This window comes from Polypterus senegalus, chromosome 7 (genome assembly GCF_016835505.1).
Source record: "Polypterus senegalus isolate Bchr_013 chromosome 7, ASM1683550v1, whole genome shotgun sequence".
NCBI lineage: Eukaryota > Metazoa > Chordata > Cladistia > Polypteriformes > Polypteridae > Polypterus > Polypterus senegalus.
In genome coordinates, this window is record NC_053160.1 from 63,865,952 (window position 1) to 63,881,122 (window position 15,171).

Genomic DNA, 15,171 nt, shown 5'->3' on the forward strand with positions numbered 1-15,171 from the left:
CCTGTACCTGACTTACAAACAAGTACTAAAAGATATATCCAGAAGAAAAGCAACAAATCGTACTTAGCATTTGCTGATAATTGTGTAATTAGGTTTTATAACAGAAAAAAGATGGCCATTAGAATATCTGTTTTTGACTGATATTATATAGGGCATGGGCAAAAACAGAATTACAAATTTGTATGGTTTTTAAAATTATTTTATATCTAAGAGGAAGCCAGCGAAGGAAACCCAAATGTGGAGAAATCTGAACACAAAGTTGGGCTTGGCCCATAACTATGTCAGCGGAGTTTGTAACCTGTGTGGCCCCCGGCCGGGACGCCCAGGAGGACCTGAGGAGGGCTTGTGCCTCCTCCAGACCGCGAGGGGGCGTCCGTCCTGGTTCTATTGGGAGCCACGGGTCGAGGGCATGGAAGCCCTACCCTGTAGGGGCCCGTGGTTACCGCCAGGCGGCGCCCCGATGCCGGTTCATCCCGTGTGGCCCTCGGCCGGGGATGGAGCCCGGCCGGGACGCCTTAGAGGACCGGAGGAGGGCGTGCCTCCTCCAGAACGAGTGGGGCGTCCGTCCTGGTTAGACAGGGGCCTCGGGTACAGGGCTTGGAAGCCCAGCCCTGGGGACCCGTGGCCACCGCCAGCGGCGCCCAGTGCCTGTTTATTCGGGAGCCCGCACTTCCGCCTCACCAGGAAGTGCCGGGGAAGACGACCGGCGAGACACAGATGGCTTCCGGGTGCACGGCCGGCACTTCCGCCACACAGGGGTGTGGCCGCTGTTAAGTGCCGGGAAGCAGCTGGAGCCCATCCGGCTCCCCATAAAAGGGGCCGCCTCCCTCCAGTCATTGGTGGAAGTCGGGAGGCAGAAGGACTGAGCTGGAGAGAGAGGACGGGAGGCGGCCAGGACAAAGGCAAAGAGACTGTGGGCCTGGACTTTGGGGGAATCAGTGCAAGAGGCACTGGGGGTGCACGTGAGCACAACCTTTGTAAATAGTGTAAATAAAGTGTGTTGGGTGAAAACATGTCGTCCGTCTGTCTGTGCCGGGGCCAGCGTTCACACCTGTTAATATTTCATGCATGAAAGCCATTAAAAATAGAAGTGATAAAACCAAGGAGAAGGACATCTCAGTTTTAGTCTAAAGCAGGGGTGGGCAAAGTCAGTCCTGGAGGGCCGCAGTGGCTGCAGAATTTTGTTCCAACCCAGTTGCTTAATTAGAAAATTATCCTTGCTAATAATTTACTTTAATTTCTTAGTTAGTTCTTTAACTCTGCCATGTCATGTCATTCTCATATCCTGGATTTTTTTTTCCTTTCTAAGGATTTCAACAAAATGATCTGTGGCCTTAAACTGGATGAGTTACTCTCAGTCCTTCACTTTTTTCTCTTCACTTTCTTCCAAGTATTTAATTAAACTCGGCAGTGCATGACGGATACACACAGGTGTAAAAGGTAACAAGCTAAATGGAGAACTGGTGGTTTCTTTTGTCATTTGCATTTTATTTCTAATAAGGAGCAATTAAAAACTGAGAATACAGCTATTTACGACAAAAATAAGCAGTAGGTGTTCAAAATCTTAACAAGCTAGACAACTAAAATGAAGCAGAAGTGTTACTTGAGCAACAAATGCTTCTTATTAAGCAATTGGGTTGGAACAAAAACCTGCAGCCACTGTGGCCCTCCAGGATTGACTTTGCCCACCCCTAGTCTAAAGCAATCTGGTTTTGGTAACCGATCATGTGAAATTCAAAACAAAATGTTCCACACTAAAGGAAAACATAATCATTGTTACTGCTCTCATTCTAGAAAAGTATTAAAGCCATTTCCAAGTAACATGAAGTTCTTCAGCTCTTTAAGAACAACACAAATGTACAGTTTAAGATTGTAAGGGAGCACCTGAATGAAAATCAAAACTTCTAGAATAATCTTTTTACATCAATCAAACACACTCATGTTGGGGGATGGTGTTAGACTGGGCCTGCTATACTTCCTCAGGACCTGGACACCCGGACATGGAGGATTTTACAATATCCAAACCATACTAAATAATTCTAGAGAAGATTTGAGACCAGGTCTCCTACAGCTAAATCTGAATTAAAAATGGATAATACAAATCTAAAAGGGGAAGACTGAAAAAGAATAAAAAAGGTAAAAGCATGTGATTTTGGAATAACCACGTATAAATCCATACCTAATTAGAAGTATTGATGTAAGAACTAGAGAGAGAGCAGGACTGCATTCAATAAAGTTGTCAAATATTAAATAGTTGAAATAGTTCTGTAAGGAACAAAAGGCCTACAGTTCTACTTAGGCATCATTAGAGACCAATTAAAAGCGGACATATACTATACAATTTTAGCCTGAATTTTGTGCTTCTGATTGGTTTTTCATATCAGCACAAAATGTGAGAAAGTCATAAATATCGTAAAGTACTCACAAAATATACTGTATGTTCTGTATGTTGAGTTTATCAGGTGTGAGAGAATAATATGCAAGACAACTCTGCATAAAATCAGGAAGTGGCTGAATATTTGTTTTTGTAATCATGACTACAAAACATTTGTGGACACACAAGAAGGAAGACAGACTGGTTGAGCTGTGGCATGAAATTCATCGACTATATATTTCTTTCAAGCAGCATCTTTATGACCTTCAAAATCTTTCTCATGATTTTGTATAAAAACAGATATATAGAAAATTAATACATCATGTTTCATAGTGTCTAATTGTGTAGGTACCTTAATGTCTCATCCAATGGCTTTTCCATGCAATTGCTCATATTTCCGAGACTGTAAAATGTGTATTTCTGCTCAGATAGTAATGCAAATGAATCATTAATTGTGAGAAGACATCCAATGATGTAACACATAAGAAAATCATATAACGTATGCCCACCCTCTTTAAGGAAATCAATTCACACACAAATACTGTATCATAACAAACTAATGATAATTAGATTGTCTGTTACTGATTAGGCTGCTGTTATATATAGTTAGGACTTAGTGAGGTTCAAATGTATCTAAATATGTTAAACCACATAATCTTACGGGGGATGTTTTTTCTTTTACACCACATTGTATCAGAGGTGTATTAAGGCAATGGGGACCAAGTTAAAAAGTTTAAAATGACTACTTTTATTTTACATTTCTAAAACTGCATTTTGCTTGTTCAGTAGGACCTAGGACTCATTGTGCATACATAACAAATTCATTTTTGGTAGCACATATGACAAATCTGCTGTTACAATCAAAGCAAAATAAACTCTTATTAATTCCTTGAGCCTTATTATCGCTGTGTAAACTTTTTCAAGATGTAACTAATAATTGTAACGCAGTCTGCATTCAATGTGTTAGGGTTACAATCATGTAGACAATGTGTGGCTAACATATTGTATTCTAAGGTTACATATGGGCATACACTTGTGTCCAACAGCTATGAAAGTTTGCTATAAGCAATTCTACTTTGAGTCAAAATCAGAAAAAAGTAATAGATTTAGCATTATTAAAAGTGATTATTGAACATTTCAGTCAGAAAAAAAAGGATAACCTCATGTAAGATAAACTTACCAGTGCAGCAACATATACTTTATACACTGGGTCAGCACACACCATTGACAGCACACTGCAGCAGGATTCTACTACCACGTCTCCTGAGATTTCCGGCTGAGATGACCCGCTAGCTCCTGCAAATGCTCCAGCAGCAAATGAGCTTCCATTATTAAAGGATGAGTTTCCAGTCCGTTCACCATTTGCTAACAGTAAGGCACCACTGACATCATGTGAAAGGCGCCGTAGAGCCATCTCTCGAATATTCCAGTTCCGGGAAAAGAGGCAACCAACAAGCTCCATTCCGAAGACCTTAACAAAATTAAGAAAAAGAAATTCACACAAACATAGACATATATTATTATATATACAAATTTCATATGCACTAAATGGCCATTTATTAGACATGCCTATCTATCTTCTGCCTTCATGGGATGACACATGGTATGTTCAGAGATGCCCTTGTACACCGCAGTTGGTTTCTACTAGTTTAAATAAGTTTAGCTATTACTTTCTGACCTCTCTCATTAACACTGCACTTGGCCCACAGAGCCACTGCTAATTGGATGTTTTTGTTTATCACACGTTTGACTGCAAAGTCTAGACGCTGAAGTGCATAAAAATCTGAGATGGGCATCTGTTTCTGTGATGCTTGAACCAGCACATCTAGCACCAATAATCACAACTCTGTCAAAGTCACTTATATTTCATACAGCTTGTTCATTCAAATGTTTAGATGAATTACAATTAGATGTTTTAACCACTTCTGCAAGATATATACGAGGTGAGACACAAAAATAACCGGATTGGTAAAAAAATATATATTTATTGATGAATTACAGCATTCTAAACGTTGTCACCTTCTATATACTCCCCCTCCTGATCTCTACACCGCTCCATACATATCCTCCATTAATTGAAACAGTGCTGGAAGTCTTCTTGCTTGAGGCTCTTCAAAAGGCTTGCCAGTTTTGACTTCACTTCATCCATTGAAAAAAATGTGTTCTCTTCAGGTCACTTTTGATTTTCGGGAACAAATAAAAATCACAGGGAGCTAAATCGGGCGAATAGGGAGGATGATTGAGGACAGGAATGTTTTTGTCAGTCAAAAACTGCTTTACAGAAAAAGAGAAAATTTGCAAGAAATTTGATGTTGATTCGCTGTTCGATTTTTTCACCCGATATTATCGTGGCAACTCGTGTAGCAATTGTTATGCAAATACTGACTGGGCTATTCACAGGATACACCTAGCCGGTTGGAGGTTTGAGAAGGCGTGAAAGAGGGGATAAAGTTCTATGATTCACGTGCGGTAATCCAGGAAAGCCCCAAGCCCAGACCAGTTATTTTTGAGTCTCATCTTGTATAATGTATACTAATCTGTAGCCACCCAATAGCCATTTAGGTTGATGGATGGATGGATAGATAGATAGATCCATCCATCCATTATCCAACCCATTAGAGCCTTACTACAGGGTCATGGGGGTCTGCTGGAGCCAATCCCAGCCAACATGGGGCACAAGGCAGGAAACAAACCCCGGGCAGGGTGCCAGCCCACCGCAGATAGATAGATAGATAGATAGATAGATAGATAGATAGATAGATAGAATAAAGTATAAGAAACTATTCAGAGGGAAATTGGGAGGGAGATTATTTTTAATAATTTCAGAGAAGACTTGGAGGCCCTGCCTCAAAGATGAACCAAGTGTCTTTGCTATCATTTTAACGGCCCAGGTTTGTGTGCAGATCATTATTATTAATAATTCACTTTCTCTGTCGAATAAATGTAAAAGATATCTGATGGAGATAAAATGAAAGGAAGGAAATAAGTGGCACTAAACAAGGGAAGGAAATCTGGTGTCTCGTACAGATGTGATAATAACAGTGGCATAAACCTTAAGAGTGACACAAAATGGTGTTTTCACTGTCTCAACTCATAAGGTGTCCTCCCAAGGCAGGAACCTCATGACCCATCATTCTCTTTAACAATGACCTCACTGTGACGATACTTTAACCTCTGGATTTCAGCAATTACATAATCAGACGCAGAATGGCATTAAGTTGGCAAAGGAGAAACCATTTACTGAAAAATGAAACATCCAATTGAAAAATTAAAAAGGTCCTCTACAAGCTATTGGGGTAGATGGTGGTTGGCCAGACACAGTCCATCCTGAAAATGAAAACAGTACTTTGGGAGTAAATTCCCAAACAGAACATGTAAAGGACTGCTTCTCCAAAACTGACAGTTGGCAAAAAAAAAAAAAAAACTCTCTTATGACAGGTGGTATCTGTTTCCTGTTCAAACAGGAAAGGAGAGTCAAAGTTTCCTTTAAGCCAGAGGGACAGAGGCAGAAGTCAGTACTAGAGGTTTTACATATGGCATACTTGCTGTTCGGTTGTCCAACACTTTGAGTTGTTCAGGTTTATTTCTTCCTTGTGTTTTCTTAAAATGCTCCTCTTTATTTTAAAGTCCATTAACTCTTTTTTTTATTGTAATCTGGGCCCCAATGTCCCCCGTAAACTTTCTTGATAGTATACATGATGCACAAATAGAAGCTGTTTACCTTAATCCAGGGCTCTGCTAGCTCTTTATACGTGACGGGAATTTGCTGCACACCATAATGTGGCAAGTTGAAATCGCTGTCCTGTTGTCGCCTCTGTACATCCATCTGAGGTGGCTGATTCAGTTGTGGTTGCGCTCGACTTGGAGAGGCATCTATAGGGATTTCATGGCTGCTGCAAATTTTGCAAGAAAACCTTATTAACATTATGAACACTTCAGTTAGACATTCAAAGCTAAAATGGGTAGAAAAAAAAACAAAAAACAAAGGCCAGGTAACAAAAGCTACAGTATATAGCAAGCATGTGAAGCATGTTGAAACCATACATACTATACAAGACAGGCATTTGAAATACGCAAATCTCTTTAAGAAGGCTCTCATCAATACCTGCCATTGTACAAGACAAGATGTTTGCATCTGTGCATGTATGGGAAGCAATTTTTGTACTGTACATTGACTGCTAATCTGATATAAAGAGCTACTTTGAAGATCACAATTGTAGTGTAGGAATTCTGGTGCATATAAAAGATGAAGGGTCCTTCTACTGTGCATTTCTGCAAGTGGCCCTGGGACACATTTTATAAAAGGACATCCCACAGGCAGAATAAGGAATTGGGGGCCAATTTCAGAGCTGTTTAAATGCATTTCATTGTTGCTGTAAATAAACCTATTTTTTCTCTATACTGCATTTTTCTCAATAAAGCAATTTCTTTGGATATTTCTCTCATTGCTTAGCAACTTTTGTAAGTGGTGCACTACGCAAACTCCCATTGAATTTTGTCTGCTTCAACCACAGACAAGACAACATCAAGAAAAGGTATTATCATTTTCATTACGTAGCAAGCACAGTGAAAAGATTTACTTCCAAATGGCTAGACACTTCCGCATAACTCCCAACTATAAGAAGGTGGTCAGATGTAGTGAAACAGCCATTTCAAAAACCCACACACAATATATAGTCTGCGTCTTCAATAAATTGAATCCTTTTCTTGATAAATGAGCGTGTACTGTAAAACAAAATTCCCTGCTGGTCCAGTGTCCAACAGGAAAATTCTAGCAGTTGCAGCATTATACAGAGAACATTTCTGAAGTTTATTGGGATCATGCAGTTAAAGGGTAGTGCTGATGGGCACATTTTCTATGACCATCACAATAAAAAGACTAAAAGTCAGGTCACTCTTTGAAGGGACTTCTTTGTGCTTCAGGAAAATTTCATATGACATCTGAGTGCAACTTATACTTGTTGACTTTATGACACATCATACAGATGTTACATTTGTTGCTCTTCTTGCTCTACAGAACGACGTTCCAATATTTTAACAATTAACATACTTTTACTGCTTGTAATATAGAGTAGTATGATTGATGCCAGCAATTCAAATTTTCAATATAAACAATTAGTATTGAACTGCCAGCATTGTGAATATTACGGAATTATTTAATTTGTATAGTAAATATAAAATGGCCATTCAGGTGTTATAACTTTGATAAACCCCAGTGATGTCTTCAAGCCATCTGCTGCAAGAAATGAAAGGAAACAGATATCTTCGGAAATAAGTTTGATAATGAAGATGGACAGAGCTCATAAATTAAGCATCAAATATTATATGATAAGTATACTTTGATGACTCCTTTTAGCTCTCTGTAGCCAGTGCACTTTTTAATTGTTTAACGTGAAAATTATGATGGACTAAAATGAGCTTTTTTTTATTTTTACCTTATAGTATTTACATTAACATATAGTATTTACATGTGGCTTAGTGGCTATGGCTGTTTACTTAACCCCACCCTCAACTCTGTAAGACGCTGCATGAATTATTTAAATTGCTTGTGTTCAAACTATCAACAATATATGGAAACAATTTTAAAATAGCTCAGTACATATCTGCTATGTAAAATAAAACTTATTTGTGTAAATGATGAATCCTTTATATAGTATGTATAAGCAAATTCATATGAGAGACCTAGAGTTTATGAGTACAAATGCTGGCTACTAAATTGTTCAAAATGTGGTATAGTTCCTTATTACTTCTGGGCGTACATTAATTTCTCATGCACCTTCAGATTTTTCAGCATCATTAAGGCAGTTCCTGCTATAATCTTTAACCCTAAAACATTTTTGTTATTTACGCACAATTTGCAGTTGTTAGAAAAAGATCAGGGTCACTGGGTAGATGAAAGCTTTTACAGATGGTGCCCTTAGACCTCGGAGCTGCTCATTGTTATGCTTAGTTGGATTTTATTTATTTGTTCAGTTGTTCAAGCAATGCATGGGATAGTGATTAGAGTTTATGTTTCATCTATGTTGTTTTTGGGGTTGCCCGGATTCTCCATATAATACTTTCTTGCTTTAAATATACTTCTAAATGATCTGCCTTCTGCACCTCCCTGGGAAAAGCTTTTATCTTCAGAAGTTTGATTTTACAGCTTTCTTTACATGCACTGTCAACCATAAATTTTCCTGAGTCTATGCCATTCTAATATTAAGGGGGTAAACTGGGTGCCATAGCATCTAATATTTGCAAACTGAATAAAGGAAAAGCTATAAACTAACACAGCTGGTGTCCTGTAATTAACTTTATTGTCTGATGTTCCGTCTCTGGCTTAAAGAACAGGGAACAAGACAGAAACTGGCATCTAATTAACTTAATCTCAGCAGTAAGACAAAAGCAATATCAATTTTAAAGAAATCTGTTGAGAAACATGCAACATGCAATTTAGAAAGTTAGTAATTAAATGAAAAAATAGCACCTGGGAACAGGAAAGTTACACAAGTCTTTCAATATTCTTGGAAATCATATTTTACATGTACTAAATTCAGAAAGTAAAGGTAATATAATGATATACTGACATATGAGCATTTCCAAATGTAAAATTAGCCTACCTGTAAAAATCATGAGATTTCCACTTTGCTCTGCAAAGAGGACAAATGAGTGGTTCACGGTTCCGTCTACATTCTTCTGCCCCTAAAAGCAACATTAAATTATAAGGTCATCTTGCTATATGGTTCAGAAAACCTATTTGCTATGTTTCAGCATCTATTTTAATTTAGTACGGTTCAATGTTAAAGAGGATACTGCACTCTGAGAAGGAAAGCAATCCTTTCTCATGCATGGTTTTAAGCATCCATTAAATATGTTTGAGATTAAAACTATTTATTTTATCTAATCCTAATATAAGAGAGTTACAAACAACATACAAATAGACATGCAGTGGTGATGTAATTTGTTCCTGCATCCTTCTTCACACACAGTCAGGCTTTCCTCATCAAGCATGTCTAGCAAACAAATTGGGCACATTTGTTCCTCTTCATCCTTCATGCTGAAAATTAGAGAGAAATATTAGAAACATTATAAAAATATGAATTATAATAAAGTATGTGTACAAAAGTGTAACTCAGTACTGGTGTGGGTGAACTATCTACTGCTAAAATCAGTTAAGTCAGTAAGAACAAATCTAGGTGAGAAAAACTAATAATATGACAAATAAGCACTGTGGATTAAGGATGGACACATTCATTTTATAAAGTAATGGAGAAGTGGTGAGGATTGACAGAGACCATCAAAAAACAAAAACGTAAGTTTGGTGGTATCAAGTATGTGGTTTCACATTTAAAATGACAGGTAAAACCTAATGCTTCTGTCCATTAGTTATTTTCAGTTTAAAGTGTATGAGAATATAAATGCAATTAGAGATTGGCTAATTCACCCCGATATCAGTAAAAAAAATGTACCTGTTCTCATTGCTGGATGTGGAAGTGCTGGATGAAGATGACGTGTGGGAATTTGACATGCGAGACACAAACTTCTGGATTGTATTGCGAGAGGGAGCTTTGATCCGTGAACTTCGTCGATTATGATACTTTTGAAACAGACTCTCGACCTGTCCAATTAGAACAAATTGTCACTGCTTTGAGAATAAGATGTGGATTATTTTCTGTATATTTTACAATTTAATTTTGCATGCTGAAACATCCCACCCAAAACAATATATATTTATTTTTACAAAAAAATGTGTGACTGAGTCAGGGGGTTATCTCTGTTAAATAATTAGATAATGATAACAATAGCAAACACGTAATTTTCTATTCACTGCATATAAATTTTATTTCTTCCTTTCTACTTTCTAGCCAATCTGGTTAACATTTATATTATCACTTTGTGACAAACAGAATTAGAAAGAATTACACTTCACTTTCTGCCCTTTGTTGCTAGAAGTAGTTCTGGAATTATTCTCAGTGACAAAGAAATAAGAGTACATGGATTAGAAGACAAATGGATGGGTGGGAAAAATGTGGCAAATATCACTAATTCAACATATGATGAAATGTTACAGAGAAACAACCTACATCAGGTGATCAACAAGATTTGGCAACCTCTAATTTGCACTTCAACTGTGAATTGACATGAATCAAGCTCAAAATTGTTTACATTGATCAAAAACAGATTGGGACATTTATTGAACTGTGTGATTGTGCACAGATTGTAATGGCCAATCTTTACATGCAGGGTTATTTTATACCTCAAAGTTTTTTAGAGTTTTTCTCCAAAGCATTGGGTCTGATGGTTCCAGTTGGAAAACCCTTAACATCACGAAGAGAACATGGATGCAGAAGGTTCCTCGAGCACAACTGCAAGTCTGTAATAAGAAATGAAATAATTAATTACCAAACTATTACTGGCTTACTTGAGTGTTGTGCAGACCTGGAGGCAGGAGTTTCCAATCAGAAGTGAATGCTTGTTGGTTGCCTAACTCTGCTTCTTGCTTCTGCAAGCAACATATTCATGCAAACTTACACTGAAAGTTCTAATGTGCAGGGTGGCATGGTGGTGCAATGATAAAGCACAGAGCTCCCATGGACCCGACTGGAGTGTTGTTTGTGTGCATTTTTTTATGTTCTCCGTTTCCAGGAATGTTTTTTTCTCCTATCCCAAAGATGTGCATGCTAGGTTAACTGGCATAGTACAAGCGAGTCTGCATGTGCAAGTGTAATAATTTGGCATTTTACTCAGAACAAATCTCAGTGTTGCACCCAGTGAAAATGGAAATTAATAGAATAATGTACAGCACAGTTTGTACTTCACCTATTGTGCCTGAGTTTTCAGAAGTTTGAATTTACTAGACTGAATGCTGTATCTTCCAGTTCACGTTTTAGTATAAATTTTTGTTTTAGTGTGGTGGGCTGGCACCCTGCCCAGGGTTTATTTTCTGCCTTGCACCCTGTGTTGTCTGGGATTGGCTCCAGCAGACCCTCGTGACCCTGTAGTTGGGATATAGCGGGTTGGATAATAGATAGATGGATGGATTTTTGTTTTTTTGAGGATTGGAACTGCAGTAATGGATTTTGGTCCCTATTGCTTTAGTCTTTTTTTATTAGTTAAACTGCCACTGTCAACAAGAAGTGACACTGAAATCTGAAATTTGGTTGAAAATTAAAATTCACGTAAAACACGTTGACTGTGTTTGTAATTTTTTTTATATATGGAAGCATTCAGTATTCATTTAATCTCTTGTGTTAGAATAAAAATGTTCAAAATAGGCAATTTGCAATTTTAGCACTTTCTGCTAGAGGACAATATATTTTCTCTCTACCAAAAATATATGCATGAATAACTACAGATTTGAGATAATATGAATTTGCTCTCCCATGTCCACATCAGCAATAAAGAGATTCAGTGCCTCCTAAGAAATTTAATGTAGTTATTGACAGAATTATAGCAATACTTTACTGAAGACATAACGACAACAATGTACAATGCAAACTTTCCTACTATTGCAAAAATTTTGTTTTACCGTGCATTATGAAAGCAAGTTCAATGTTCTGCAACCTCATAGTAATAAAGCAATACATCTACTATATAATAAAGCTAATGTGTGTGTGTGTTTGTGTATTTAGTTCCTTCATGCAATCTGATTGGTCAGTTTGGCTTGGGTGACGTGATAAAAAGAGTAAGCGCGAGAATGAGACACACGAGGAGGAATAAAGATGTAGAAGGCATGCTCACATTCAAAGATGAAAAGCATAAAAGACGGCAGGAGGCGAGCAAGGAGTCAGAGAAGCAGGCTTTATGGGAACATGCTTGAGAAAGGAAGTGTGGTCAAAGAGAGGCTCAGACACATGAAAATACAGAGGAAAGGCGCTGAAGGTACATGTAAGACAAGAGATATCAAGTAGTTTTAAATGTATTCAATTTTCTGTCTTTGACAGATAGCATTGGTTTGTACCCTAATAAGAAGTCATATATATTAACTTTATATATAACACAGAGTACATGTCATGCACATGCTGTCACACGTTCGTGACCATTGATAAAAACATACACTAATGGCCCTGGTTTTTAAAAAAATGTAGCAGATCTTACTCGTTTTACTTTTATAATATACTTGTATTTAAAATGATGTATAAAATTTGTGTTTAAAATGGTAACATAACATAATATTGTCAAACTAGTTCATTTTTTCCCACAGTACAGTACACAACCATGCAGATTTTCAAAACCACCATACCTGTCACAGTATTTTACTGTTTTGAACTGTATTCTTGTGTGCTTTATAAATTGCTTTCTGAAGGTGTGAATTTTCCTATATACTATACAATTAAGTTTGAAAGTTTTATTTTAACACTTTGTTTTAAGTAGACAGCTCGACTGGTAAGTAAGGGTCAGCTTTGTAGTTGCTATAATAACATATAATGTAGTAAGTTCATTTTTTCATAAGTTCTAAAAGTAAAATACATGTACAATAATTTTGGCCATTACAGTAATGCAGTGGTTTGTACTGCTGCTTTCCAATTCCAGCATTCTATGTTTGAATCTGATCCCTGTTTGCTGTCTGTGTGGAGGTAGAACTTTTCCCTATATCTGCATGCATTTCTCTTCCACATTCCAAAAACATGTAGGCTTAAATATATGTGCGAGTTTGTCGTGTGGCTCACTGATGCCCTGTTAAGGGTCGGCTCCTCCGCTGCATCTGATGTTGTAAGGTTGGCTCTGCATCCCCACAACAACAAACTGAATTAGGCAAGTTTATCAGTTACTGTAATCATATATTAAAAACAATATTTTTAAAGAAAATACCATGGAAAATAACTTTTTTCCTTATTGAATATGTTTACTTATGATTTGTTATCATGCAAATTGTAATATTTTTCTAGTACAGGCAAAAGCTTTCAAATTTCAATAAATTGCATTGCCTAGTCAAAGTTGCTTGAAACATCTCAGGTAAATATTGCTGCTTTCAGAATAACTATTATTTGTGGAAAATTTCACATTTTTACAAAGATATTCTGGAAAACAATTGGAAAATACCAGCAGGCTACACAAAGCACAAACTGATTTGACATCAAACATTAATGCCCAAGCTTGAATTCATGGAATGGAAAACCAGAAAAATATATAAATTAACAAGAAATTAAACAAAAAGGTATGCATTTAACTGGACCACATAACTAGGGCTTCTTGCACACTCGTAAATAAGGTTTTGTGACACTTATGATTTCCTCCTTTTAACTGGATGGTAAAAATCTGTCAATATTATGGAGGAATTTCACCAGTTCTTAAAGTATGATTACCTGTGGACCAATGAATACCCGGTATTTGTTATCTGGACTGTCGCCCCCTATAAGAAAGGAGTTGGGTCCAATTTGCTGCAACAAATACAGTCTTGCTCTCATTACTTTGTTGACTCTTCGGTTTGTTTCTTCTGGGCTATAAGGAGAGAAGCCATCTGGAGAGGGTGCTCTTCGTGGTGGAGTTATACGTCCACTTTGAAACTATATTAAAACAAAAAAGGTGCTCTGTGACCACTGCATTTTCTTATACATGCCTTTTCAAATTTTAATAAGAGGTTGTAGATACAAAAATATGTAATATTCAGGATAATTTCCACCATTAATTTAAACAAGCATATGGAAGGCATAATAAAAATGCTTTTCAATTGCAAAATACCTTTTTTTAAATGCTTTGTCTAGCAAGTAGCAGAACCACACATAGTACTAAGAAGTTTTAAAAGTTTAATTTTTATTGATATACTGTATATATAGTGCTCACTCATACATGTAATATAATATACACACATACACACATGCATGAACGCACGCACTTACATGCACACACACCATATATGGTAACTGTAAATGTTAGCATCATAACAATACTATAAGGCTTAGATAGGGCATTCCAGGAAAGGGTTTATCAGTTACATTCTAGTTCACTCACCCCTTCATTTATTTTGTTAAATAAACACACTTCATACACTGTTTAACTCAACTAACTGAAATGCAGGCTGATATTCATTATTTTTATTGAACCATATGACAAAAAGTTTCATTCAGATTAATAATGGATAACCAAATTTTTATCTAAACAAGCACAAGAACATTCTTCTCACTCATCCACTTTCTGAAAAGCTTAATCCTTTTCAGGGGCTCAGTATATTCAGCACAATGAATGGCTATCACAACAGTGCTGCAATTTTGACATGTACTCAGAAAGGGGTGTTTTCATTGTGGATGAGCAGCTTGCCCTAAAATGAGGAACTGCTGATTAAGACTACAGGCTGCAAGTATACACAGTCTGTTGTGAATGGCCAGTGCTATACAGCAAACAGTTTATCAGATCACATTTGCTCACTCTGTCTGAATGACCCACTGAGTAGGTAACCTCTATTGATAAGATTCACATAACCTTTCACACGGGTAATTGGGCTGCTCATTAATTTTGAAAAAAAAAAAAACATTTTTAACACAAAAAAGAAAACATTCACACCCTCTACCATCTATGTAGTTCCAGATGTTGCTTTCTTTGATAATGCAAAAAATGCAAACATTTTCAAGTCTTGTTTCAAGATGCAAATTATGTGACATAGAGTCAAAGGATTCAGCTTCTCTGATATGTATTTATCATGTTAATATATTAAGTATTAAATAATCATTATACTGCGGTGGGTTGGTACCCTGCCCAGGATTGGTTCCTGCCTTGCGCCCGGTGTTGGCTGGGATTGGCTCCAGCAGACCCACGTGACCCTGTGTTCGGATTCAGCGTGTTGGAAAAAGGATAGACAGATGGATAATCATTATAAA

General features: G+C 37.2%; 1 protein-coding gene across 2 annotated transcripts in view; it reads right to left on the reverse strand.

Annotated features, from left to right (window-relative positions):
- The window catches only part of map3k1 (mitogen-activated protein kinase kinase kinase 1, E3 ubiquitin protein ligase), a 122,431-nt gene that overhangs the window by 28,935 nt on the left and 78,325 nt on the right, over positions 1–15,171 (reverse strand). For both annotated transcript variants that reach the window (XM_039758753.1, XM_039758754.1), the window contains exons 4-10: positions 13,663–13,863; positions 10,614–10,730; positions 9,826–9,974; positions 9,292–9,413; positions 8,977–9,058; positions 6,096–6,267; positions 3,555–3,845 (exon numbers count right to left, since the gene is read on the reverse strand). In XM_039758753.1, the coding sequence (XP_039614687.1) occupies positions 3,555–3,845; positions 6,096–6,267; positions 8,977–9,058; positions 9,292–9,413; positions 9,826–9,974; positions 10,614–10,730; positions 13,663–13,863 (1,134 nt within the window). The remainder of the gene's footprint in view (positions 1–3,554; positions 3,846–6,095; positions 6,268–8,976; positions 9,059–9,291; positions 9,414–9,825; positions 9,975–10,613; positions 10,731–13,662; positions 13,864–15,171) is intronic.